The 24,611-nt window shown below is 39.3% G+C and overlaps 7 protein-coding genes across 7 annotated transcripts; 5 read left to right on the top strand and 2 right to left on the bottom strand.

Annotated features, from left to right (window-relative positions):
- Positions 1 to 1,066: 1,066 nt before the first annotated feature.
- Positions 1,067 to 5,855, bottom strand: BCR41DRAFT_418894 (hypothetical protein; the record flags this gene model as incomplete). Its single annotated transcript, XM_022029685.1, has 3 exons — positions 1,067 to 3,653; positions 4,208 to 4,321; positions 5,498 to 5,855. 3 exons carry the CDS (start codon positions 5,853 to 5,855, stop codon positions 1,072 to 1,074), a joined length of 3,054 nt encoding a protein of 1,017 aa, XP_021885615.1. The 3' UTR covers positions 1,067 to 1,071.
- Positions 5,856 to 7,795: 1,940 nt separating this feature from the next.
- BCR41DRAFT_346232 (hypothetical protein) lies at positions 7,796 to 10,855 on the bottom strand. Its single transcript, XM_022022842.1, has 7 exons — positions 10,356 to 10,855; positions 10,069 to 10,218; positions 9,366 to 9,505; positions 9,143 to 9,240; positions 8,609 to 8,882; positions 8,180 to 8,388; positions 7,796 to 8,031 (listed from the first exon to the last, which is right to left on the bottom strand). The coding sequence occupies exons 1-7, from the start codon at positions 10,640 to 10,642 to the stop codon at positions 7,858 to 7,860; spliced, it is 1,332 nt and encodes a 443-aa protein (XP_021885616.1). The 5' UTR covers positions 10,643 to 10,855; the 3' UTR covers positions 7,796 to 7,857.
- Positions 10,856 to 11,935: 1,080 nt separating this feature from the next.
- On the top strand, positions 11,936 to 13,284 carry BCR41DRAFT_331644 (thioredoxin-like protein). Its single transcript, XM_022021808.1, has 4 exons — positions 11,936 to 12,319; positions 12,526 to 12,749; positions 12,869 to 13,002; positions 13,159 to 13,284. The coding sequence occupies exons 1-4, from the start codon at positions 12,186 to 12,188 to the stop codon at positions 13,252 to 13,254; spliced, it is 588 nt and encodes a 195-aa protein (XP_021885617.1). The 5' UTR covers positions 11,936 to 12,185; the 3' UTR covers positions 13,255 to 13,284.
- Positions 13,285 to 14,750: 1,466 nt separating this feature from the next.
- BCR41DRAFT_346237 (hypothetical protein) lies at positions 14,751 to 16,761 on the top strand. The gene has a single exon (XM_022022843.1). The coding sequence runs from the start codon at positions 14,927 to 14,929 to the stop codon at positions 16,655 to 16,657; it is 1,731 nt and encodes a 576-aa protein (XP_021885618.1). The 5' UTR covers positions 14,751 to 14,926; the 3' UTR covers positions 16,658 to 16,761.
- Positions 16,762 to 18,843: 2,082 nt separating this feature from the next.
- On the top strand, positions 18,844 to 19,524 carry BCR41DRAFT_299762 (hypothetical protein; the record flags this gene model as incomplete). The annotated part of the gene is made up of 2 exons (XM_022020535.1): positions 18,844 to 19,041; positions 19,138 to 19,524. 2 exons carry the CDS (start codon positions 18,844 to 18,846, stop codon positions 19,522 to 19,524), a joined length of 585 nt encoding a protein of 194 aa, XP_021885619.1.
- A 1,065-nt stretch (positions 19,525 to 20,589) lies between these two features.
- Positions 20,590 to 21,116, top strand: BCR41DRAFT_346239 (hypothetical protein). The gene has a single exon (XM_022022844.1). It carries the CDS (start codon positions 20,678 to 20,680, stop codon positions 21,104 to 21,106), a length of 429 nt encoding a protein of 142 aa, XP_021885620.1. The 5' UTR covers positions 20,590 to 20,677; the 3' UTR covers positions 21,107 to 21,116.
- A 2,556-nt stretch (positions 21,117 to 23,672) lies between these two features.
- Positions 23,673 to 24,568, top strand: BCR41DRAFT_346242 (hypothetical protein). The gene is made up of 2 exons (XM_022022845.1): positions 23,673 to 23,917; positions 24,026 to 24,568. Exons 1-2 carry the CDS (start codon positions 23,717 to 23,719, stop codon positions 24,509 to 24,511), a joined length of 687 nt encoding a protein of 228 aa, XP_021885621.1. The 5' UTR covers positions 23,673 to 23,716; the 3' UTR covers positions 24,512 to 24,568.
- The last annotated feature ends 43 nt before the right edge of the window (positions 24,569 to 24,611 follow it).

Genomic DNA, 24,611 nt, shown 5'->3' on the forward strand with positions numbered 1-24,611 from the left:
GTACATATATAATGGTCTTTCGGGCATGGGGTATTGCAACTATATTAAAATTGCATCAGGGTTTCTGATTATTGGACCTTTGACTTTCCTCACCCCGCAAATTTGGATCAATCGCAATGCGAGAAATAAAGTTTTTCTCTTTCTTTTTTGCCTTAAATGCCTGTCCGTCTAAATGAACAAAGGCTCAAAAAATTGAGTGTATACATCTACATGATATATACCATATGTATATTCGTAGTCTACAAAGTGGACTGACATTAAAGAAAGTCAACCTGAAGATGAATAATAATACAAGCGTTGAGAAACGAGGATATATATTAAAAGACTAAGAGGCACCATAGCTATATATATATCATTGGTACAAAGTTTATCATGCGGTTTAATATCACGTTTACTATTTTCTACAGATTTTGAGAAGAACGCGAAAAATGTCCTTTTTCTTTTTTTTTCCTCTACTCACATTGGGCTTCCAAGATCGACTTGCGGCTGTTTACTGCAAGCCATGGGCCAAGCCCCTGAATGCAAAAAAGCATTTTTGTTGATCTATAGTTGTGTGGGGTAAGAAATGGATCTTGGCGTCAATGCTTTTTTTTTTTTTTTTTTTTTTATTTCATCCAAGAAATGAAAGAAAGGAAAAAAAGGAAATAGGAATGCGGGGTAGTGCTAGACGTGCGTTTCGTAAACAGATGAACAGAAAGGAACACATGAACAACAACAAATCCATTTTTTCCTTTTTTCTACTCTTCTAAACACGTTTTGACCATCCAAAGGTGCATGTTTGTTTGTTTACTTAAAATGGGTACAGAAAAAATGCGGGGTAAAAAAAAAAAAAAAAGAGAGATTTATGGCAACGCCGCACACAACACCCATGTTTTATATCGTGTCGTGTGGTTGAGAAGTAGAAACACAGGTCAAACCTGTTTATTTATCTGCTGAGACATAGCATTTTGCATTTTTATACACAAGATCAAGAGAAGTTAGTTCACATGAATATATCAATGGATGATGAGCAAATTCTTTTTTTTTTTTTTTTTTTTTTGTGGAGAAGCAATAAAGAAAAAAACATCTTTATCAAAGTCGCTCATCGTTATTCTTAATACTATATCGCATTCCTATCGTCGGGATATATCGACTTTGAAAGATTTTCTCCATCATCTTGGGTCGAGTGTAATAAGCTCTCAAGGTCGATCGATCTCCTCCAGTCTGCAATGTTGTTCGAATCTGTTCCACACTCATGTTACAACCCGGATCCAGAAATACGCAAATGGTTTCTAGCACCTCATACGGCATATGGCACAAGTTCGCCATCATTTTATGCACATTATAGTCGTAGTTGGAAAACATCATCCTTGCCGATGCCGCAGTCGTTGATGGAGATGAAGGAAATGGAGGTCGAAGTGAGGACGGACTAGGCATAATGGACTGCTCCTGTTGTTCCTGCCCTTGCCGTTGCTGCGTGACCCCCAAATGGGTTCCAGCCGGCCTTTGAGAATAAGATGCTGCCCCACTGCTGCTACTTGAATTAGAAGCCTGTCGAAAAGCTAAATTATCTTGTGTAAGGTTTTGAATCATCCCGCCATAATCATCCATAACATTGCCACTGTCCACAACCTCCTCGCCATCTGTACTATTGGATTGCGCTTCTGATGTATGTGTGGAGGTCGAAGGAGCAGAAGACGGTGCTATCCCCAGTTGGCCAACCTTCCAAAGCAAATTCCATGGCCTACTTCCACTACCATTACCACCATTCTTATTATTGTTGCGTTTCTGAAGCTGGTGTGACAATGATAACAGATTCCGTTGATTCACAGGTCTTCCCAAAAGCACAATCCTCGAAAACACCAAGATCCGACATGCTGCTGAATAGATCGCTCTCTGCCAGATGAAATTCCTGGTTAGTGAATGCTGAATAATATTATACAACGCATGACGACCTTCTGAATTGAAATCTAGTTGAAGCCCTTTCATCGATCGATTTTGATTCAAACTGTTGGCTAAAGCCCAATAGCCCTCCACCGATATCTCGGTATTGGCTGTTAAACCCAGGTTTTGTAATCCTTTCGCGGTGGGCAAGATTTTAGCAATCGCCAAGGCTCCGCCTGTAGGAATAGAGCAATTCGTGAAGAGTATGCTCTCTAAAGTCGAGTTGGCAGCCAGTCCCTCCATCAATGCCTCGATCGCTGGTGTAGGGAACGAGTTGAATGACAAATTGATCTCCCGAAGCGCCTTGTTGACCTTGAGCGCCTCAGCTAAAGCCTTCATTCCTTCAATACTCTGTCCATGACCAATATGATTCAACTCCAGGTCCAAGCCTATGAGAACCTGATTCCGTTTCAGGCTCTCACAGATCATGGCCAAGCCTCTGTCACCGATGTTGTTGTGTGGGATATACAGATACATCAGGTTCCTGTTCGAAGCCAATGCGGTCGCCAGAGCTGTGGCTCCTTGACTTCCCATCTCATTCATGTCCAGACTCAAAGATGTCAATGCTCTATTAAACCGCACTGCGTTTGCAATCAGAGTACATCCTTCACTTCCAATTCCATTCGACCCAACGTTCAAATGGCGTAAAACTCGATTTTTGGTCAGTAGATTTGCCAAATGTGGTGCACCCGCTTTCTTGATATTGTTGGATTGTAGACAAAGTCTAGTCAATGATCGATTGTAGATTAAAGCCTCACAAAGCACCTCGATCCCTTGAGCTGTCAGTCGATTGTTGGACAGATCCAACTCTTTAATAGTTCCGCTCTTGCTAACGGCCTTTGCAATGTACTTTATAATCTTGTCGTTCATCCCTGCACGAGAGAAACTCAGCGTGGTGATTGTCTTGTTGTATTTGAAACTCTCACACAAGTATTTGAATCCATCTTGGCTGATCAAGTTTTGGTCCAGCTTTAAGTTTTTGATATTGGCCGCATCTGAGGATTTGACCAAGCGAGCCAACAATCGGGCATCTGATCCTGAAATCGTAGTTCCTTTGATATTAATGGTCTCTAACACAGTCGAGTTCTTGCCCGTCAAGGCCCGGATCAAGGCATCCAGCCTTGAGTCAGAGAGGACCAAGAAATCACCTCGGTGGATCGCAGAGATGACAGCGCTCAGGGGTGCAATCGATGTCCATGGGGCTGTGGCAGCTGCTGAGGATATGGATGAGGAATGAGATTCAGCACTGGTATCGTTATTATCAAGGGTTGATGAATTGATGTTGCCACGGTCGCTTTTGCCACTCAATGTCCTGTTCAGATGAAGGGTCACGGGGAAGGAGAAGGTATTACTGTAGAACCTTTGATGACGACGGCCACGTTGGTTTTCATTCCTCGGGCTGGCGCCATTGTCACTGTTAGTCGAGACCGGTAAACTTTTGTTTCTAGATAAATTGATCATTCTGATGAAGGAGGAGGCTTTAGAGCCTGAGGGCGTGGTTTTGGACTTTTGTTCTTTGCTACTGCTGCGGTTGCTGCGGTTGTTGTTGCAATTAGATCTGCTCTCGCTCTTTTGACTAGCACGGCGATAGACACGACAACTGGAAGTAGATCTGGTGGAGAGAGGAAAGCAAAAGAGTCGTTTTGAAAATAGATGTTGCTCCGATTGCTGTATATGCTCAAGATCTTCCGTGATAATACAGTCGGGAGTAACTTTACTACTTGTTGATGCTAATGATGTTGATATCGATATTACAGAGGAGGAGGAAGAGGAGGGAGTTAACGGAATAGTTGGTCTCTTTCTTGTAAAGTCTCCTTTTTCTATTTGAGGAGGGACAAATTTTTTACATTCGTGTTAGAGAATCGTTGAAACGTTGTATTGGCAATTGTGTAGGCAAAGGATTATCAAAGTCTCGAGAAAGAATAAACAGCTGTTTGGAAGGTTATTTTGAAGTCAATTCATCCGTTGGTCTAGGTAGATGCTGGGACAAATAACACTGACTGATAATGAATGATGAGGAAGTTCAAGGAGAAGGGTAGGGGAACGTTACAGCAGATGTTAAAATGGATAGAGACTGCACTTTCTGATGTCCCGAAGAGAGGGAGGTGAAAGTTCAAAAATTCAAGGGGTACCTTCAGTGTCAGTGTCAGTGTCAATGTCAGTGTCAGTATCAATTGTAATTGAAATTGTAGCGTTAAAAATTAGGATGGTAACAAAGAGGGGAGTAAAGAGAGAGAGAGGAAAGAAGAGGGAAGTGGAGGATAAGGAGAAAGCTATCAGTTACCATTACTATAATTGTTGTCGACACTAGATGTTGATGAGGGAGATAATGAGGATGGTGCAACCGTGGCTATGACTTGTACAGCAGGATCTGGATCGGCGCGAGGAATAGCCGGGTCTAAGCAGATTTGGAAGGGGGAATGAAAATGAATATGAGAAAAAAAAAAAAAAAAAAAAAAAAAAAAGTCTCATTGTCAATAAAAATCTGATAGATGTTTTGCTTGCCACCGCGGTTCTACTCAAAGTGAACTCATTTACAATTGACATTGTCACGTCAATGAAATGCAGAATGCAGAATGAGAATAAAAAGATTAAACAAATTGAAGGAAGAAATAGAGGCACACATTTGCTTTAGTGCATTAGTTATTGCTTAAAGAATGGGTCGCGTGTCGTCGTAACGGTTCTAGATGATGAGTAGGGTATATTAATGGCGATCTATCGTGAGGATGTTATTGTGGTTGTGATGTAGACTATCCCAGTCATTTATCGCTAGCGCGTCATGGCCTTATCATCCTTCTAAACATAAAAAACCCGAGAATAAAAAAAATGCCTCTCTTTCTCTCTCTTTCTTTGACTATCTCTTTTTCTCTCTTTTTTTTTTGGATATTTTTTTACATTCATTTAAAATACCAGGTGTATGAGGGTCTGTCCAAGTTCTGTTGTCTTTGTATGAACTGTGGATGTGTTATAGTCATATTCATATTCATATTGATATCATGTGTACTCTGTGCTGATAAATCAAGCCCACAAAGTTTTTCTCAAATCAAACGCGAACGGAAAAAAAAAATTTCTGTGTGGGACCAAAAGAGGAAAGACCCTCACGCGATGACATGTCCATGACATTTCAACTGATGATAATTAATACAACAATAAAATACATAAACATGTAAAATAAATAATTACTCTCGACAAGGTTTTTGCAAAAGGAAAATGTTTTTTTTTTTTTTTTTTTTTTTTATAGAAAACAGATTGTAAATCTTTATACTACCCATTATTCCCCACCCACCCTTCCAATAACTTGAGATGTCAAAAAGAAAAGTTCATACAAACACAGCAAAAAAAAAAAAAAAAAAAAAAAAAAAGAAAGAAAAAAGCAGCAGACATGAACAGATGGCAGATGGAATGCATAATTAAGATTCCCAAGTCTGACAAGTCGGAAAAAATAATGTCCTGTGAAAGGATAGTAAACAGATCGTCAATAGGAAAAAAAAAAAAAAAAAAAAAAACATTTCATGCAGTCATGGATAATTATTGGCAAAGGAGCTACACGTATATATATTTTCCTTATTTGTACCTGGTTCAACAATGGACCATTTATCGGATGTCAAAGCATCAGCTGGCTGCGCGTTAGAAGACTCAATGGCAATGGTGGTAGTGCATGTAGTAAGAGTAGGAATAGTAGGACTAGTAGGAATAGTGGTCGAATTATTGGTAGGATTGTTGCTCGTGAACATAGTCGAATTTTTAATCATAGCGGCAGTAGCGCCATCAGGAGCGCCATCAGCAGCAACTGGAACAACAATAGGATGATAATGATGATGGGCTCTAATGAGAGCTGTTATTGTTGTTGTTGTTGCTGTTGTACATGTAGATGAACATGTAGTCGAGGTGAGACAAGATGGATTGCCTGCCACCGCGTTCATGTCTCTCATGATTCCAGATATATCCTCCGAGTCTTCGCAGCCTTTTTATAGATACCTCAAAGCTAAGGAATGGGAATATATAACAAGCGGCTTTCTTACTTTTACTTTTTTTTTTTTTTTTTTTTTTTTTTCTTTTCCTTTTATTTTTTCCAATGTTGATATTGATATATAACAGTAGTTCATGGAAATGGCAGATGGCAGAGAGAAAAGAGAAAAGAGAAAAAAGAAAAAGAGAAAGAAAAAGAAAAAGGAAAAGAAAAAGGAAAAGGAAAAGGAAGCAAGAAAGTACAACCTAATTATCATATTCAAAACTATAGTCATAGTCATAATCATAATCATATATAATAAGAAGAGGGACCGGACGGACCATCAAGACGTTTCACAAACAGAAGAAACACCTGTTTTTGTTCATGCAGGTATACATATTTAACATTTCTATATTTATTCATTATTTATTTTATTTTTTTTGTCCAGCTGCACTTTAGTTTCCCCTTTTAAAAATATATATGTAATAAAATAAAACAAAAGGGCCGTATTTGGACAGCATTCCTCGCGCATTGACGCCGGGGGCTTGTAAACAAAAAGATACCAGGAGGCTCAATTAAACATTGCAAACAAGGGATGAGAGATTTTATATTTTATTTTATTGGCATAATTTTATATTCATATACTATAGTAAAAATAGCAGAAAAGCAAATTGATGGGAATAAAAGTGGTTGCAATACAATGCCTGCGATGCATGCAGAGATCAACGTCGAAACAGCTCCACAAAAACAAGCCGAGAACGACAATCTAGCGATCGCATCCGCTTGACCAGGCACCAATATCAACCTTGTCCTCAGCTGTAAAGAATCCTGAATCCTGACGAACGATCCAAACGCTGCAAACTCGTTAAATACAAACTTGATCCTCATAGTCTCTGCAGAAGGCAGCAAGTTCCTGTGTTGGAATCCCAATCAACCACGCTAACGGATAAAACAACCCATGATGTAAGCCTTTGGATTGACATCTCCAGAGCATAAAAAAAAAAAAAAAAAAGATCCAACCCATAAGCCCATTAACGAGTCCCAACAATGAGATCACAGCCAAGGGGACTGCAACGATGACAATACAGTTTCATCCCAAAGATGGCTCTGTTCGAAATCGCATGGATTGCATTGGATTCCCGACCCTCGTGCACTGGTGCCACAGTCGTACCCTTTCTCAAGGGTATTTATTTCTCTGGGAAACGCATCTTGGAGATGACAATCGCGCAGGGAACAGCCATCATGCGGCAGGTCAACAATGCAGTCACGTCAGCTCCAAAGGCCAACAACCCCAAAGGCCCCGATCCCGAAATCGTTGCAAAGCCAGAAGTCAAGACTTGATGAAGTTCTGATTTTGATATCCCGGAAACAAAAGGTCCCATCAACATGGATGCTTCACACATGCCCACAAAGGGTATAGCACAGGCAGTAACACATTCCATACCAGAGATATCAATAATATGGATCACAACTTTAGCCATCCTCGCAACCACAGATTGAACAATATTGTAGAAATAAAGACACTGAATGACGGCTGCAAACAAGATGATGGCTGGTAAGGCCAAGACTGTAAAGGACTCTACAAAGGGAGTTTTGTTTAAGTTTTATGTAAGCCTTAAAATCCTAAATCTACTCTTTGATATCTTCAAATACCCCCAAGCGGTCAAGGGGATATATGTGATGCCGCATTGTCTTTGAGAAATGCAGATTGGCATAAATGTTTGGTTGTTCATTCCACACGATGATGACAACGGCTTTGGCTTTGAGAAGTACTATTAAAGGGCCTGCCTTGCTTCTAAATGACATGGTATAACGACGGCTCACTTTGTACAGAGCATTGCAAACAGTCCTGTGGATTGATATATGTATGTTGGTATGCTTGTATGCTCTATTTATTTATTTATTATTTTAAATGGGAATAAATGATGGGTATGAGGATATCTAAAAGTGAATGTTTTTTTTTTCTTTTTCTTTTTTCTTCTTCCTTAGAAAGTGATCCTTGGCTCTTGTGGATGACCTTTTACGGATCCACGATCCGGTACTTGAGGAAGGAAATGTAGTTGAGGACGATAGTGTAATCGTTGAACATTGGATGCCCTGGCTAGCTTTTCTGGCATGTGTGCTAAAAAGATCTTTCGAATAAGCCGAGATACAGGACCCTATAGAAAAAGAAATGAAAGAAAAAAATGAAAAAAAGAAAAGAAAAGAAAAGAGAGATCGGTAACCCATTTTATAATACAACGTATGCATCAAAGCGGAATGAACCAACATTAAAAAAAAAAAAAAAAAAAAAAAAAAAAGACTTACTCGATCACCCATCACCTTGCCGAACTGCCTTGACTTTGTGAGACCAGCTTTTGCAATATGCGCACGTTGTTTATAATAGGTTTGAAAGACCTTGGTAATATTCCTTTGATTGACCACAGGTATGTCCACCAACAGATTACATAAATGAACACCTTCAAGAATAGCCAGGTTGGCACCCAAGCCTGCACTTGGTACAACTTTGTGGCAAGCTTTTTCCAAATGTACCAAAAATCCAAAAGGCGAAGCAAAAAAGAAAAGCAGAGCAAATAATATTTATAAAAAAAAATAAAAAAAATAAAAAAAAATTAATCAGCCTCATTTGTATGTCCAGCATGCATTTCACACAAACAAATGAAACGAAACTAGGGACGCAGGAGGAGAAAACAGCTACAATAGCAAAAAAAAAAAAAAAAAAAAAAAAAGTTTTACCATCACCCAAGAGGACGACGCGATCCTCATACCAAGCCTTAAAGAACTTTTCTTCCAACATAATCTTGGAAATCATGGGCGATTTATCAATGATATCCCCTAGCGTTCCATTAAAAGGGTTAGGTTGATGCCGTACATAATTAGCCATCTCCATCGTGGCTTCTGGTCCCCATTCCGAAAATCGGAACCCTTCACCCTTTTGTGCATCCCCCCGAGGGACGTTCTGGATCACAGCCCATGAAATTCTATTGCCTGGTAGAGGCATATAAATGGCCTAGATTTTTTTTTTTTTAAAAGCAAAAAATTAATTTGAGCTTAAACTTGAGCATTCATCAACAATAACAAAAATGATCCAAATTGCTTTGCCTATTTGTTATTTATTTGTTTGTTGTTTGTCGCTGGTCCCTGGACCTCTCTTCCGCGTCATGTAAACAAAACAACAAACAAAATGGCAAGCAATTCGGAAAAAAGGCAAAAAGCGACATACTCTTTATATTGTAATATACACGCTATCAAAAAAAAAAAAAAGCTTACATAGAAAGGATCATGCTTGGGTATAACAATCTCAAAATCTGCAAAATCTCTTTTAAGAATAGGGTATCGTTCTGGATCGACAGGCTCGGTCACTCCGACTGTACATGTGTATGTAATATGTATTAAAAAAAAAAAAAAATTGTCAGCATAATGTAAAAAAAAAAGGGCTCAAATAAAATAAAAAGGAATCATAAAGACAGGGAAGAAGCATGTAAACACTTACCAAGGCAATGCTGATTATAACCAAGAGGTTTGTCATCTGACTTTGAGAGTTTACCCTTCTGCTTCAAACTCTTGTACATGTTTTGTCGTATGGCTGAATATGCTCCATCAGCACCAATGATAATATCGCTTAAATATGCGCTGGAAAGGTAAGAACAAAAAGAAAAAAAAAAAAAAAAAAAAAAGTTAGTTTATCGGTAACATGTCTATGATTTGTGCATTGAACAAGGTTAAATCCGAGAAATATATTCACATATTAATTTCAGATGCTAATTTCTTTTTTCTTTTTCCTTTTTCTTTCTGTGTGCGTAAGAATAAGGACGAAGAAAGGTTGTTGAAGCAAGAATGAGGAGAGGGAAAGAAATGGACTATCAATTCAAAAGCATAGTTCAATTGAAAAGCTGAAGGAATGAAGGAGCGGGGAGCAATTGGGACATGTAATTAAGGTGGGTGGATATGGTGGCGGCGCTGGCCAGTGGGGTTGACGGAAGATGAACGGACAATTGACAATTGATTGAGAGCAAAAAGTGGTTCGAGGCAATGGGCCTGCCCAAGAAGTAATGATGCCCATGATGGAATACTGATAAAATAGATGTACCGTCCGTTGAGAGCCCATGTATGATGCACTGACAATGCGCCAAATGAAAGTAAAAAAAAAAAAATTTTCATTGAACATCATTTCTTTCATACTCCAATCTCCCTACCTTCCGTCTGCACACTTGACAGTGACACCTTCAGTGTCTTGGACAATAGAAAGAACTCGCTTATTATAGAGGATCTTGTCCTTGGGCAAATTTTTAAGCAAGATGTTGTAAAACGAAGGTCGATCTAAGATGATGGCAGGGTATCCGCCACTAATGACAACACATTATTGTTCCCCCACAGTTAAAAAAAAAATTTTTATAGTCAATAAAGGTTCATTCTCGGACGCCGCTAATTATGGTGCTCGGAACAACGTCTTTTTTTTTTTTTTTTTTTTTGTAGACTGTACATTTCTTCCAGATCTGAAAAGTCAACTTTTCCGATGGGTTTCAAGTGCTCGTTGTAAAAGTTGAAATGACGTACAGGGTTCGAAGCGCGGTAGAAATCTTCGAGGAGACCGAGCTGTTCCATGACTGGTAAGGTGGTGGCATCCAAACCAAGGGATGATCCTAGGGCTTTGATCTGTGTGGCTTTTTCGAGGATAATGTAACTGATGTTGGCCTTTTCAAACATGTTGGCCAATGCAAGCCCGCCAATGCCACCGCCTACAATGGTTACTCTTATGTCGGAGGGCATTTTTTTATTTTTATTTTTATTTTTATTTTTTTTCGGTGATTCGTAGTTATTGAATTTTGCTTGACAGTCAGTGATTAAAGATTCAGTCGACTTGAAGCTGTATTGGTTTCGACTATATATGCAGAGGAAAAAGGGGAATGAGATTCAGAAAGAAATGAAGAATGAAGGATGAGGAATGAAGAATGAAAAAGTGTGGAAGAAGAAAAAAAAAAAGGTGTGGGAGAACGTGAGCGAGAGAAAGAGATGATTCAGGAACAAACACAAACTGGGCAGTTGTGATTGAGGGAGAGGAAATTAGAGTTGAAATAGGAAAAGAAAACAATTGAGATTGACATGAACTAAACAGCTAAGATTTTGATAGATCAACAACATAATCTGTCCCGCAGAAGGGTGTAAGTACATGTGCAGTATAATATATTTGAAAGAGGACAAGGAGCAAAGAATTAAAAGGACAAATGATTTGAAAGAACGAATGGTGCCCCTCTTCTGAAGAAGTTACACAACAGAATAATGGTTTTCTACATTCGCGCACACCAAAAAAAAAAAAAAAAAAAAAAAAAAAAAAAAACGATCTGTCATGCCAATATATATAATATCTATATCGAACATGAACTAATCAGTTTGAATAAAGTGGGTACATGTTATATGTATGGGATGTGTATTGTGAGTAATTCAACTATCAATCGATGGATTGGTGGATGATCATCAGGAAAAGATATCGTTTAAAAGGATACTTGTTTAAAATCGATATCTGTGCAGATGCTAACTTTGGGAGAATGCGACTCTTTTGAATATTAATTTAGTTGACTTTGAATGACAACTGTGCTTACTGTCTGAGAAGAGTGTCATAGTGTAATGAACGTAATGGCTGTGCCTTTTTTTAATTTCTGTTTGCCCGCAATGGAAAAGTGCACTGTGCACATTTAGTAATATTATTTATAAACGAGGATTGTTTTGTCATAAACGCAATATTCCTTAATAAAAATATCTTTTGACTATTAGACAACTTGTTTTCATCTTCATTTGCCTGGCTAAACTGGTTACGAGGCCCCATCAGTGTACCATACTCATAGCGGGATGTCAATTGTTGATCGGTCCTAGGAACTAATTTGACCAGACTAGCGTCAAGCGTTATCGGGGGGAATAGGGAAAACTAAACACCTTCAATTGAATCAGTCAGCCAGAAGTAGATTGCTGGCCAATCAGGAAGCTAGACCAAATCATTGACGTCACACTGGTTTTTGTTTTTTTTGTTTTGTTCTTTTTGGTTCTTGGGACCACTTCCCTTTTGGTAATAGGCAATAGGAAGAGTCCCAGCAGCTCATGTTAAATAGACCATCTCATAAATATTTCAAGCTCCACCCCTTCGTTCTTTAGATTCAGATACACCCCTCCCGTGGACATCCTTGCTGGGTTTTTCCTTGTGCAAGTATAAAAAGGCATTCTTGATTCACTTCATTTTCACTTTCTCTTCTTCTCTTTACATTCTTCACTCCTCACATCCTCTTATCTCAAACACACACACAACACATTTTTATTCACCATGGTTGCTTCTGTTGGAAAGATTGCCCCTGGTTTCAAGGCCACTGCTGTTGTTGATGGAGCCTTCAAGGAGGTTTCCCTCGATGACTACAAGGGTCAATACGTTGTCCTTTTCTTCTACCCTCTTGATTTCACGTAAGTTGTTGTTCCTTTTCTTTCCCTTTCGACTACTTTCTTTCACGTGCTGATTGATCAACACTCACACAAAACACACAGACAAAAAAAAAAAAAAAAAAAAAAAAAAAATCACTGCGCAATGTCTATGCCATGCGATCATTTTTCCAAGAGAAAAGAGCCTCCTTTATTAACTATTATTCAACACATAATATTTGATACAATAGTTTCGTCTGCCCCACTGAGATCGTTGCTTTCTCTGAGGCTGTTGAGCGCTTCAACGCTCTCAAGACTGCTGTCTTGGCCTGCTCCTGCGACTCTGAGTTCTCTCACTTGGCCTGGGTCAACACCCCCCGCAAGCAGGGTGGTCTTGGTGAGATGAAGATCCCTATCATCTCTGACTTTACCAAGAAGATCGCCACTGACTACGGTGTCCTCAAGGAGGATGAGGGTAAGTTTATGTCTAGATGAAAGGATTTCCCTGAACTGCGCAGTTAGACAATAAAAGGGTGCAGGGAGTGAACGTTGTATACTAAAGATATCTTATCTAACTTGATCTTTTTTTTTTAGGTGTCGCCTACCGTGGTCTCTTCATCATCGACCCCAAGCAGGTTGTTCGCCAGATCACCATCAACGATCTCCCTGTTGGCCGTAACGTCGATGAGACCATCCGTCTTGTTGAGGCCTTCCAGTTCACTGATGAGGTTAGTTTTGTTTACATGCATGAAAAAGAGGCTTGGGCGTAGTCAAAGTTGGAACACCACCAGCCCATAAAAAAAAAATTACAAGCCTTATCTCTGATGTTTTTGAGGCTCATTCATCTAATGCCGTTTTTTGCTTTTTTTTTGTGACAAATTTAGCACGGTGAGGTCTGCCCCATCGGCTGGCAAAAGGGTCAGTCCACCATCAAGCCTGATGTCAGTGGATCCAAGGAGTTCTTTGCTTCCTCTGCTTAAACAAGAAGCAAAAGATACAAAAAAAACAACAAAGCATTTCACACATAAAACAACCTTTCATGCACATATATCAAACAGTCATCTCCTTATTGTCACATAGCATCCTTTTCTACATCTTGTTTTACTACAAAGTAATACAGGAATAAGAATAAAATAGATAAAGAAAAAAAAAAAAAAAACAAGCATCATGTGTACTACAATAATGAGGGTCCCTATTTGAAGAGTAGTTGTGTTGTGTATTTTGATAGTCGTCATTTACTTTGAGATTGAAGGGCCAAATATGGTTGATCCGTCTTCCGTTAGTCCACGTTAGCCCATGGTCGTACAAATTTTCCTTTTTTTTTTTTTTTACTCTCTTTTTCTCACGAGGATTTATTTAGTGTTCAGTCTTCCAGAAAAAGCGTTGATCGACATGCCGCCGTGAAAATCACCAGAACTTTCTAAGCCCAATGGTGACAAGCGGCTATTTGAGTGGCGCCAAAAGTGAACAAACTATGTACATACACGTGTGTTAAATAGAACAGGACATGTGGGTTCATAAAAAAGGCAATGGAAAGTGATGCTTGCACAATATTCATAGTCACAGGTAAACATGAACATGGTTGGTCTTGTCAACTGACTTCTACTTGCCTTGAAAAAAAAAAAAAAAAAAAAAAAAAAAAAAGCGATAAAACTAAGAAAGTCGCTTCAAAGATATTACCGTATGGGCTCTTGAATACTTGATTGAAAAAATACCCCACTTTTTGGTTAGGCACCTGGAGAGATGTCGGTTGAGCTGAAGAGCGAATTCCTTAGGCAGTTCAGATTGTGTACAAATACATGCACATGCACCCCTTCTTTCTTTTTATGCCTTAGTTTTCCTCTTTAGTCTAAACACTTACATAGTTGTAACAGATTAAAAATGATCGTCTGTCATGTCATGTCATATTGCTAGTATCAGTCTTTTGCTCTCTTTCATGACATTTCTCCATCTGTCGCCCCATCTTTCCTATGCTTTCTTTTTTCACATTGAAGTTTCATTGAGTTCCTGCACCCTTCCTCCTCTCCCACTTCTGTCTTAAGCAATGTAAAGATGTGTATACACATCCGGTATCGCACTTACTCCTGCTTCCCGCTCACCCCGGAGCCTCAATTTTAACTTTATTATTACCATTGTGCACGGTCATTCCTTTCACGTTATAAAAATATATATATATAAATCCTCTTCTTTCTTTTATTTTGTTATTTAAAAATAAAAAAAAATAGAGCACATGTGCAATGAGGATCAAAAGGATAAAGATAGAATCTCTGCGACGAACCATAGAAGTCCTAATGTTTAAAAAACTCGGTAAAGAATGAAGGTTGTACAGATACCAGTAGATCTGAGTCTTACCGTTTCTCTCTCTCTCTCTTTTTTTTTTTTTTTTTTTTTTTTTTTTTTTTTAAAAAAAAAAAAACCAGAAGAGTATAAAAGGATTCCATGGGTTCCCAGAATTTAGTTCTTCACTCAATATCAAGTCCTCCCCTCTCACTACGTGAAAGCAAACTCGCTTACTTTGTATTAATTATACTACCTAAAACACCTATACCCTACATACAATAATCCCATCCTCCCTTCTTTCCTTCTTCCTCTCTGTCTCTCTATTTTCTTTCTCCCTACTTCTTTTATATATACATACCTATAAATCTAATCATGTCTCAATCAAAGAAGAATACCTCCAAGATCATCCTCGCTGCCTCATGTGCGGTTCTCTTGGTTTCCTCCATTATGATGTCCACCCAAGCTGCTCCTGTTCCTATCTTAGATCTCTCAATTGCTACCCCTGACCCTACCATCTCCAACTCGGAATTCGCTTTATGGCGCCGTCGTGTTGGTCCTGTGCTAGGAGACATTAATGCTAACAAAAACCCTGTCGGTTATGTCGCTAGTCGATCATTGAAGTATCGCGCTGTCAATGAGCCTGCCAGAAAGGGTACTCGGCACTTAAAACGTCAAAGTACTGATGCTGGTGTCGATGCAAACATCGATGCAAATACCGGTGTAGACGCCAGTATTGATGCCAATGTTGATGCAGACGTTGGTGCCGATCTTAGCGCGAATGTGGATACTAATACTGATGTGGGTGCCGATGTGGATGTGGATGCCGATGTTGATTTTGATGCCTATGTTGATGCCGGTGTTGATGCCGGTGTGGATGCTGACATCGATGCTGATATTGGTGCCGACGCCAATGTCAATGTTAATGCTGGTGTCGATAGCAACGTTGCTCCAGAGGTCAATGCCGATGTGGATGCCGATGTGGATGCCGATGCGGGCACTGGTATTGATACCGACGCCAATGTCAATGTTGATGCTGGTGTCGATAGCAACGTTGTTCCAGATGTCAATGTCAGTGTGGATACCGATGTGGATGCCGATGTGGATGTGGATGTGGATGTGGGTGCTGGTATTGATGCTGGTGTGGATGCTGACATTGACACTGATATTGATACCAACGCCACCGTCAATGTTAATGCTGGTGTCGATAGCAACGTTGTTCCAGATGTCAATGCCGGTGTGAATGCCGGTGTGAATGCCGGAGTCGATGCTGGTATTGATGCCGATGTGGATGCTGACATCGATGCTGATATTGGTACCGACGCTAATGTCAATGTTAATGCTGGTGTCGATAGCAACGTTGCTCCAGAGGTCAATGCCGATGTGGATGCCGATGTGGATGCCGATGCGGGCACTGGTATTGATACCGACGCCAATGTCAATGTTGATGCTGGTGTCGATAGCAACGTTGTTCCAGATGTCAATGCCAGTATGGACACCGATGTGGATACCGACGTAGATGCCGACGTGGATGCTGGCATTGACGCTGATATTGATACCGACGCCACCGTCAATGTTAATGCTGGCGTCGATAGCAACGTTGTTCCAGATGTCAATGCCGGTGTGAATGCCGGAGTCGATGCTGGTATTGATGCCGATGTGGATGCTGACATCGACGCTGATATTGATACCGATGCCAATGTCAATGTTAATGCTGGTGTCGATAGCAACGTTGTTCCAGATGTCAATGCCGGTGTGGATACCGATGTGGATGCCGATGTGGATGCCAATGTGGATGCCGATGTGGATGCTAACACCGGTGCTGGTATTAATACTGACGCCAATGTCAATGTTGATACTGGTATCGATAGCAACGTTGTTCCAGATTTCAATGCCAATGTTGATACCAATGTGGATGCCGACGCCAATGTCAATGCAGAGACCGAAGTAGATGTCGATTCCGATGCTGGTGTTGATGCTGATGGTGTCCCCCATGTAAAAGTCAATGCTGGTGTTGGTTCCTATGTTAATGTCAATGCCGGTGTCGAAGCTGGTGTTGATGCCGGAGTCGAAGCTGGTGTTGATGCCGAACTTAGCCGTCAATAATTAGGTCAACGTTCCTTGCGCTCCCCCCTATTTTTACTATTATTTTTACATGTCATTATTTCATCCAAAAGGCATTTCTTAATGCCACAAATTTATTAAAAAGCAACTGTATTATATGTCAAATATACGACCTATTGAAGGATCATTGATCATGGGAGTTATTTTGAAGAAAAATGATTTACTCCATTGCAGTCCATTGCGTTTAATACCCCGAAGTGCAAGTCTGTGCACAAATAATAAATAAATACATGTATAATATCTATATATATATATATATATATCAGTTCACAATTAAAGACTCTGACTCTAAACCCTTGTCTTTTTTTTTTTTTTTTTTTGCATTGGTGTCGTGTTAATCAACATAAATCGCGTTGTCTTCCAAAGTGTACATGTGTATGTAAATATATATTGTAGATCCCTACATTATATATATTTATATACAATAAGCTGCATGTGTTTACTCTTTGTTTTTTGTTCTGTTTCTTCTTTGGCCGTTTTTTTGCTTTTTGCCTAGTGCAATCAGTCTGTTTTAAAAAGCAACAAAGAGCGATGTATATATATATTTATATACATGCCTTTTTTTTCTTTTTTTTTTTTTTAAAAAAAAAAAAAAAAAAAAAAGAGCAAAGCATCAATTCTTTCAATTTGTAAATATAGTACATGTACATGTACAGTTTTACACTGTCATAGATCCCTGTAAGATCGCTAGCCTAGAGAGCAAAATAAAAAGAAATCAGAGCGCTTCCTTCACATTACACTGTTTGTAGGCATTTCGGTACACAAATATTCGAGATAACCGTGTAACCATTGTTACCTAAGTACGTGTATATTATATATAAATATAATAAAAAAATGTACTGAAGTGGTGTGTTGTGTTTAAGATGGATCAGCTTAAAAAAAAAAATAAATAAACAAATAAAATTCTCCTAGTGTAACATCCTAATGTAACAATCCTTAGTGTAACGGTTGTAACGGTCAATTTCGAGCAACTTTTTTTTTTGTTCCTTTCACGTAGCTATCCCTTCAAATGTCATCTTTTTGGTAGGATGTTGTTTTTTTATCTTCTTTTTCCCATGGTAATCTTGCATTACTAGAGCTTATGTCATCTCTTCCTTTTTACCTGCATGCTTTATTCTCCCTTCTTTTTCTTTTTTTAATAAAACCTGTCGTGAGAATGTACTTTGTAATTCACTTCACAGCTCCTTTTCCCTTTGTCTTTCCCCCCCTTTTTTTTATGCGATGCGATACGAGAGGAGGAAAAAAATAAAACAAAAAAAAAAAGAGGAGTGAGAGCGAGAGATACAGAGCATGTTATCGTACGGGAGGCAATTCTTTTTTTATATTTTAAGTCAGGTCTAAGAATCTCATCTTATTCTGTATACATGCACCCCAAAGATACTTAATTGAGGATAATAAAAAATTTGGTGCACAGTAGACTTTAACACGTTTAAACTTTTTTTCTTTCTTTTTCTTTCTTTTTTTTTGGAGGAGAGGACTGGGATATAGAAGGGCGAAAGGGACCTTACAAGCGTTCCAAAAATAATTGAGCACAATGTCTATAGGATATGGAATAAAGATAGAGAGTCTACTATACATCACCATAGGAAAATAAGACGCTAAAAAGTCCTGCAGGGGGCTTAGGTTACACATATTATTGACGTGAGCCCTTTATTGTCTTTACAAGGTGCCTTTGTGAGCTTCAACCGTTTCTATCGGCTAGAATGCCGTCTTAATGGAGTGGAGGGTTTAAAAGAAAAAAAATGGTATAAAAGGGTCCTACATGAACCCTAGAATTTGGTTCTTCACTCAACTACTCCAAAGTCCCCTCACACTACAAAACAAGCAAACGCGCTAAATACCACCCTACTATCCCACATACACATACACTCACATACTCTCCCTCTTCCCTTTATCAAATTAATCCAAACATGACTCAGTCCAAGAACACCTCCAAGATCATCCTCGCTGCCTCGTGCGCAGTCCTCTTGGTTTCCTCCATTATGATGTCCGCTCAGGGTGCTCCTCTCCCTGTCACAGTCCCATCTGCCATCAACCCATCCGTTGTCCCTCCTGCGTCCCTCCCATCCGTCCCATCCGTCCCATCCGTCCCATCCGTCCCATCCGTCCCATCCGCCCCATCCGTCCCATCCGCTGTGGATGATGTCTCTCTAACTGACCTACCCTTGATGCGCCGTGCTGTCCAGGTCAATAGCAAAACCGTTGATGGAGTGAAGGAGACAGTCGATAACACTGCTGGCGGTGCTGTTGAGAAGGTTAAGAACACCGCTGATGGCGCTGTTGAGAAAGTCAAGGACACTGCCAATGGTGCTGTCGAGACAGTAAAGAACACCGCTGATGGCGCTGTTGAGAAAGTCAAGGAAACTGTTGACAATGTTGCAGGTGTGAAAGTTGGCGCTTTGAAGCGCCGCGCTGTCCAGGTCAATAGCGAAACCGTCGACGGAGTGAAGGAGACGGTCAAGAACACTGCTGGTAGTGCTGTTGAGAAAGTCAAGAACACCGCTGATGGCGCTGTTGAGAAAGTCAAGAACACTGCTAATGGTGCTGTCGAGACAGTAAAGAACACCGCTGATGGCGCTGTTGAGAAAGTCAAGGAGACTGTTGGCAATGTTGCAGATGTAGACGTTGAAGTTTTGAAGCGTGACATCTCTGTCGATGAGACTGTCACGACGATCAAGGATGCTGCTAATGAGGCTGGCTCCAAGGTCAAGGACGCGGTTGACCCCACTGTCACTGCTTATGAGAACCCCACTGCTGAGGGTGTGAACACTCCAACTTTGAGACCTCGCCGTCAATACTTTGTTGCAGGACATGGTCACCGTCATCAGCGCCATCACCGCATCCTTTAAATGAAAGGATCTTAAAAAAAAAGATCCCTGCGACGATCAATATCCGCAATCATTAAAAAAAAAAAAAAAAAAAAAAAAGAATAAGGCAGCCGGTTCCGCCTCAGTCTTTTTTCATTTATTTATTTATTTTTCTTAAAAATATAATATTACTCATAATCCAAATAAAAAAAATGTAACAAAGAAAAAAAAAACACATTGATGTTGGCTCCAAAGTAAGCTTTTTCATAAACTGTTTGTGCGCTTAGTGTAACCAAGGATATAAAGGGATCAAAAAAGCACAGCGTTCCTATTTGAGTTGTTAGCAACTAAATCTAAGCATGAAACAAAATCAGACAACCATGCAACCTTAAAATTATCAGGTACAAAACTACGATCATTTATTAATACATGAATGTCCATCAAACATTTTGCTGCAGAGAGTAAAAAAAAAAGGGGATCGGTAAACACTTTGTTTTCTTTTATCTTCTTTGGGATGTTGTAGCATGGCCTAAGTATCAACTACGGAACAATTAGTCCATTAGTCCATCAGTCCACTAGTCCATTTATCCAATCTTTTTTTTTTTCCTCATCAATAAAGGAAAACTAAAGTTTGAAGATTGTGTAGATTACTCCTATTTTTTTAATTCTTTATTACAGTTGAGGCTCGTGGGCTTAATAAAGATAATCAATGTTGACAATATGATAAATGTGCCTCCTGACTTTTTTTTTTCTTTTTTTTCTGCTCGGATATTTTTCGTCCTGCTAGTGAAATAACGTAAAGGGATGAGGGATGAATGAAGATGTAAAAAAAAAAAAGATGAGAGTCTCCTCTCCTGGTACAGTAGTAAGGATGGAAATAAATACAAAAAAAAAAAAATGAGTGTCTTTTGATTCTCTTGATCTTCGAAAGGAGGGGAAAGAGGGAGCAAAAAAAGACACCCGTTGTTGCACAATAATTAAGCCCCTTCATCACTCATTTTTTATTTTTTTTTTGATCCTGCATCCAGGTCCCCATTCATCAGAGCGATATTTAATTGACGCCTTCATTTCCCCTCTTCTTTCTTACTTTCTTTCCTTTTTTTTTTTTTTTTTTTCTTTCGTCATAAAAACACTATACCACAACTCTGGAACCTTTAATCCTTGTTTTCTCATTGCAAGCAACGTTAAGATAACAATGTCTCTCTGCAAAGGAAGTTTCATTCAACCTTCTCGCGTCATCAATGTCAATATCAATCAATCAGCCTCTTCCTTTTCAAGAAGAACATCATTAACCAAGTGGATGGCTCGGACAGCTGTTATTTGGGCCATTCTGTTTTTACTTTCAAGTTGTAATACATCTGTACAAGCCCTTCCAATCCTAGACTCTCATCCATCTCACTTAATACGCCCCTACACAACCTTGTACACCCCTGCAGAAGGCGCCTCAGTACCAGCATCAGAGGCACTAGAAGCATCAGCAACACCAGTAGTAGCAGCCATATCATCTAGCTCCAAGCCCCTTGCAGAGAAACAACAGCACCACCAAAATCAAAGAAGGACTCGGGGCTTTCAGAAACGATACAGGTGCTATTATGGGGCATGTCACTCTAAAGATAGCAAGTAAACAAGTGAAGTTGAAAATAAAATAAAATAAGAAAAAAAAAAAACAAGGAATGGTGCCTTCTAGCATTAGGATTTATAGCCTTCATTCGAATAATTTTTAAATGAATATGGCTGTTCAAATTTATTGTTCCCATTCCCATTGCCTTAATTCCCTTTATGGCATCTAATAATGTTCAATGATATTTATAAGCTCTATATCTTTTGAATCTATTCGGTTGGTCGGTCATATAACAACTCTCTGGCCCACCCTGGTCCATTTAGTCTCATCTGCTAGGACTTTCTAAGTTGTTTATAGTGACCCAAAATACATTGTTTCCGGTGTTTATTTGTATTTTTATGTCTTGCCAAGCTTTTTCTATCAATAACCGTTATTGCTTCAGGAAATACGGGAATGTGAAATTGCTATGCTATATTCATAGCACTTCAATAAGATCCGAGAGCCCATATCTACTCTGGATGTGAGCGAGTCTAAGTCATCAGTCTATTACATGCGTAGCTAAGTCATTGTCGCAAGAGAGCAATGCCAGTGGGCAAAAAAAAAAGAGAGAAAATGCGCATTTATTTATTTATTTATTTATATCTTAGCCCTTACCAGAGATCATTGTGAGCAAGGATATTACACCGCCTTCGAGCCAGCATTGACGTAGTTGGTCTGTCCACAGCTCCCTTCTGCATTAACAGAGCTGACTTAGGCCATTCACACCATGCAATTAAGCACCTCGTGGGTTTAAAATTGCCTGGTTCATACTCGATAGAGTCGTCTAAAGCTGCTTGTCTGTCCTGCGGAGCCACGACACACCAAGGACTCACTAGAAGTGTTGGTGCACTAGTGAAATCCACCGAATTTACAAGAGATTGAGAGAAGCAATGTTGTAAATACATGTGGACGCTGGTGTTCCGCTGCTGTTGAAGTAAGAGAATAATAACATTTCCCCTGACTTGATGCCTAAGCTGTTGTCGAAGGAAGGATAAACCATTTGGGTTACCTTTGAATGTCAGTAATTACAGTATCCTGAAATCGGCTACGTCATGAAAAAAATTTTGAAAAAAATAAAAATAAAAATAAAAATAAACATTGAAAAAATCTTTAATTTTTTTCTTTCTCTTAACCTAACTCTTCAAAAAATAAGCAAGGTATGGCCTTTAACTCATTCGACTCATCGAGGGTAAAAGCGACTATGATGACTTGATCGACCCACATTAAAAGTCATTTCTAAATTACCATTGTGTTGAACAAATAACAGTTTCAGCCTTGTCTGAGTCACTTTTCTTTTCTCTCTTCTGTTCTTCGAAAGCAAACATTTTTGTATAGCTCGAAGTTTGATCATTTACCATCAAATTAATGAACTGACTCGTTAACAGTTTCGTGTTTATTGTATTAGGATTTTTCTTAAATCATGGATTGAAAAGCCAGGAAGAAAGAGACAACAAGAAAGGATGGATCGCAATGGAAATGAATGCTGAAAACAAAAAATGTATGTACTTTTAGAATTATCTTTTATTTTATTCTCTATTTTCTTTTTCTTTTGTTTGGCCCTTGAGATCAAGGGAAAGGAATTTATTAATGATTGGAATGCATGACGGGCGGTCGGAACGTGTTCGTACAAACACATCAATTATGTCGAGATGTCATGCCTCTGAAATATCATCCTATTCCACACCATATTTCTTGTCATATCATTATAGCACTGGGGAGAAATGATAATCAGTCAACTAAATCATTGTTTATGGTTTTTTTTTTATTTCTCCAGGTTCTTTATATATATATTATTATTATTTTTTGCTTGAAGGCTCGGTACGCGCTCGAAGCTTTGTAAATAACAGATGGTAAGTAAGCAATCCATTCTCTCGTTCCCCTTAATATCATTGTTTATTGATCTATTGAAATGGGGGGGGAGGATGATAGTTGCCTACTTTTTTTTTTTTTATAAAAAAATTACAAAGATGATTTTAAAAGCATGTCAAGCTCAACAATCTGAAACGGGTGGAGACCCCACCTGTAAAGTTGTGACTCTTCTATCCTGAGACCTGCAATTATCCCCCTCCCCTACATTCTATTGATCCATCCAACAGCGGAAGATCTACATTTTCATGACAGCATATTTAACCAGAAATTTTGTTTTCGTGTCTGTATTTTGGATACAACAATAGGCTTGACAAGACATTTCCTTAGGCCATGATCGGATACCGCTTCAAATAGAAACTTTTTGTTTCAAGGTAAGTCATCAAGAGTAGAAGAGATAGTAATATTCGACTGTTAAATAAATATCCTTTAAATAAAAAAAACTGGTATAAATTCCTAGTCTTTGCTTCAATATGATATGAGAATGTATTTTTTTTTCCCAGCTTGTGTTCCTGACATCCTGCTGTGTTCATGGATGCGTAGTGTGAACATAATCCATGAATGATGTTTGTACACAAACACATTCCGATGCGACACAAATCGCCAGAAATAACCAAGCACGGCTTTCTTTTTTTACTCGCGGAATAAAAAAACGTACTGTACCCTTTTTTCTTTTTTTTTTTTTTTTTTTTTTTTTTTTTTTTTTTTTTTTTTTCCCTTCATCCCTTCATCCAATTCCTACATTCATCTCTTTCATCTTTTTTCTCCATGAAGAACCAACCGATGAATTCGCGTTTCCATCATTCCCCTGCTTCGCTTTTTGTGCTCTCCACAAAGTCCACAGGCGTTATTGCGGCTGTCTCGGTAGGACTGGCAGCAGCTGCACACCCCTATGGCGCCAGATTATCACACGGCGGACTCTTGCTGTCTGTAGGCGCATTACAATGCTGCTGGCTTGGAGCAAACATGGTAAGCATACGATACTACAACGGATACATTAACGCGTAACAAAAGGGGTCCTGATTATCGATCAACTCAAGATTTTCATTAATACATCTTTACTGTTTCCAAACATAGGCTATTTCATTCTTCGAAGCCCCTGTTAAATTCCTTGCTCCAACGCCCGCTCGTCGAACTCTGATCGACGTAGGCCGTCATGTCTTTTCAGCTTTCAACAAGGTCGAGGTCGCCTTGGCAGCATTTGATCTCTTGGGATGGTATTTGATCACACAACGTGGACTTATCAACAGCTCTGGCTCTGCTTTCACAACTACTACCACTTCAGGCTCCGGTACTATTCGCTCCAGCAGTTTCTTTACAGGACTTCGTCAGTTGAGTGCTCACCAATGGGTTTTCCGATTCGCTCCTAGTCTCATCGTCTTTGTCTTTGAAAGCTTCGGATTCCTACCAGTTCTTCGTGACGTGGGTGCTCGTTATATCGAAGGACGCCCTGTTGAGACTAAGAGGGTCCATGGCATCTATGTCCTCCTCGAGGTCGTCAAGGTTGCCACCTTGGCCGTCAGCACCCTTCGCGTTGGTAAAACTCTTTTGAAGATGCTCTAAATAAACATATTGCCTTCTCATTTTTCTTTTTCTTCTTTTTTTTATATCCTTTGTTCCTTTTTTTTTTTTTTTTTTTTTTTTTTTTTTTAAATAAAAAATA

This window comes from Lobosporangium transversale (genome assembly GCF_002105155.1).
Source record: "Lobosporangium transversale strain NRRL 3116 chromosome Unknown BCR41scaffold_3, whole genome shotgun sequence".
Taxonomy (NCBI): Eukaryota; Fungi; Mortierellomycota; class Mortierellomycetes; order Mortierellales; family Mortierellaceae; genus Lobosporangium; species Lobosporangium transversale.

Bases quoted from the DNA above. Each gene is read 5' to 3' on its own strand.
- BCR41DRAFT_346232 (XM_022022842.1), bottom strand. From the start codon at position 10,642: ATGCCCTCCGACATAAGAGTAACCATTGTAGGCGGTGGCATTGGCGGG. The intron at 9,241-9,365 runs GTAAGTGTTTAC...ACACATGTACAG, and splicing joins TTATAATCAGCATTGCCTTG to TCGGAGTGACCGAGCCTGTC. The intron at 8,389-8,608 runs GTAAAACTTTTT...ATTTGGAAAAAG, and splicing joins CGTCGTCCTCTTGGGTGATG to CTTGCCACAAAGTTGTACCA.
- BCR41DRAFT_331644 (XM_022021808.1), top strand. From the start codon at position 12,186: ATGGTTGCTTCTGTTGGAAAGATTGCCCCTGGTTTCAAGGCCACTGCT. The intron at 12,320-12,525 runs GTAAGTTGTTGT...TTGATACAATAG, and splicing joins TTCTACCCTCTTGATTTCAC to TTTCGTCTGCCCCACTGAGA. The intron at 13,003-13,158 runs GTTAGTTTTGTT...TGACAAATTTAG, and splicing joins CCTTCCAGTTCACTGATGAG to CACGGTGAGGTCTGCCCCAT.
- BCR41DRAFT_346237 (XM_022022843.1), top strand. From the start codon at position 14,927: ATGTCTCAATCAAAGAAGAATACCTCCAAGATCATCCTCGCTGCCTCA.
- BCR41DRAFT_346239 (XM_022022844.1), top strand. From the start codon at position 20,678: ATGTCTCTCTGCAAAGGAAGTTTCATTCAACCTTCTCGCGTCATCAAT.
- BCR41DRAFT_346242 (XM_022022845.1), top strand. From the start codon at position 23,717: ATGAAGAACCAACCGATGAATTCGCGTTTCCATCATTCCCCTGCTTCG. The intron at 23,918-24,025 runs GTAAGCATACGA...TTCCAAACATAG, and splicing joins GCTGGCTTGGAGCAAACATG to GCTATTTCATTCTTCGAAGC.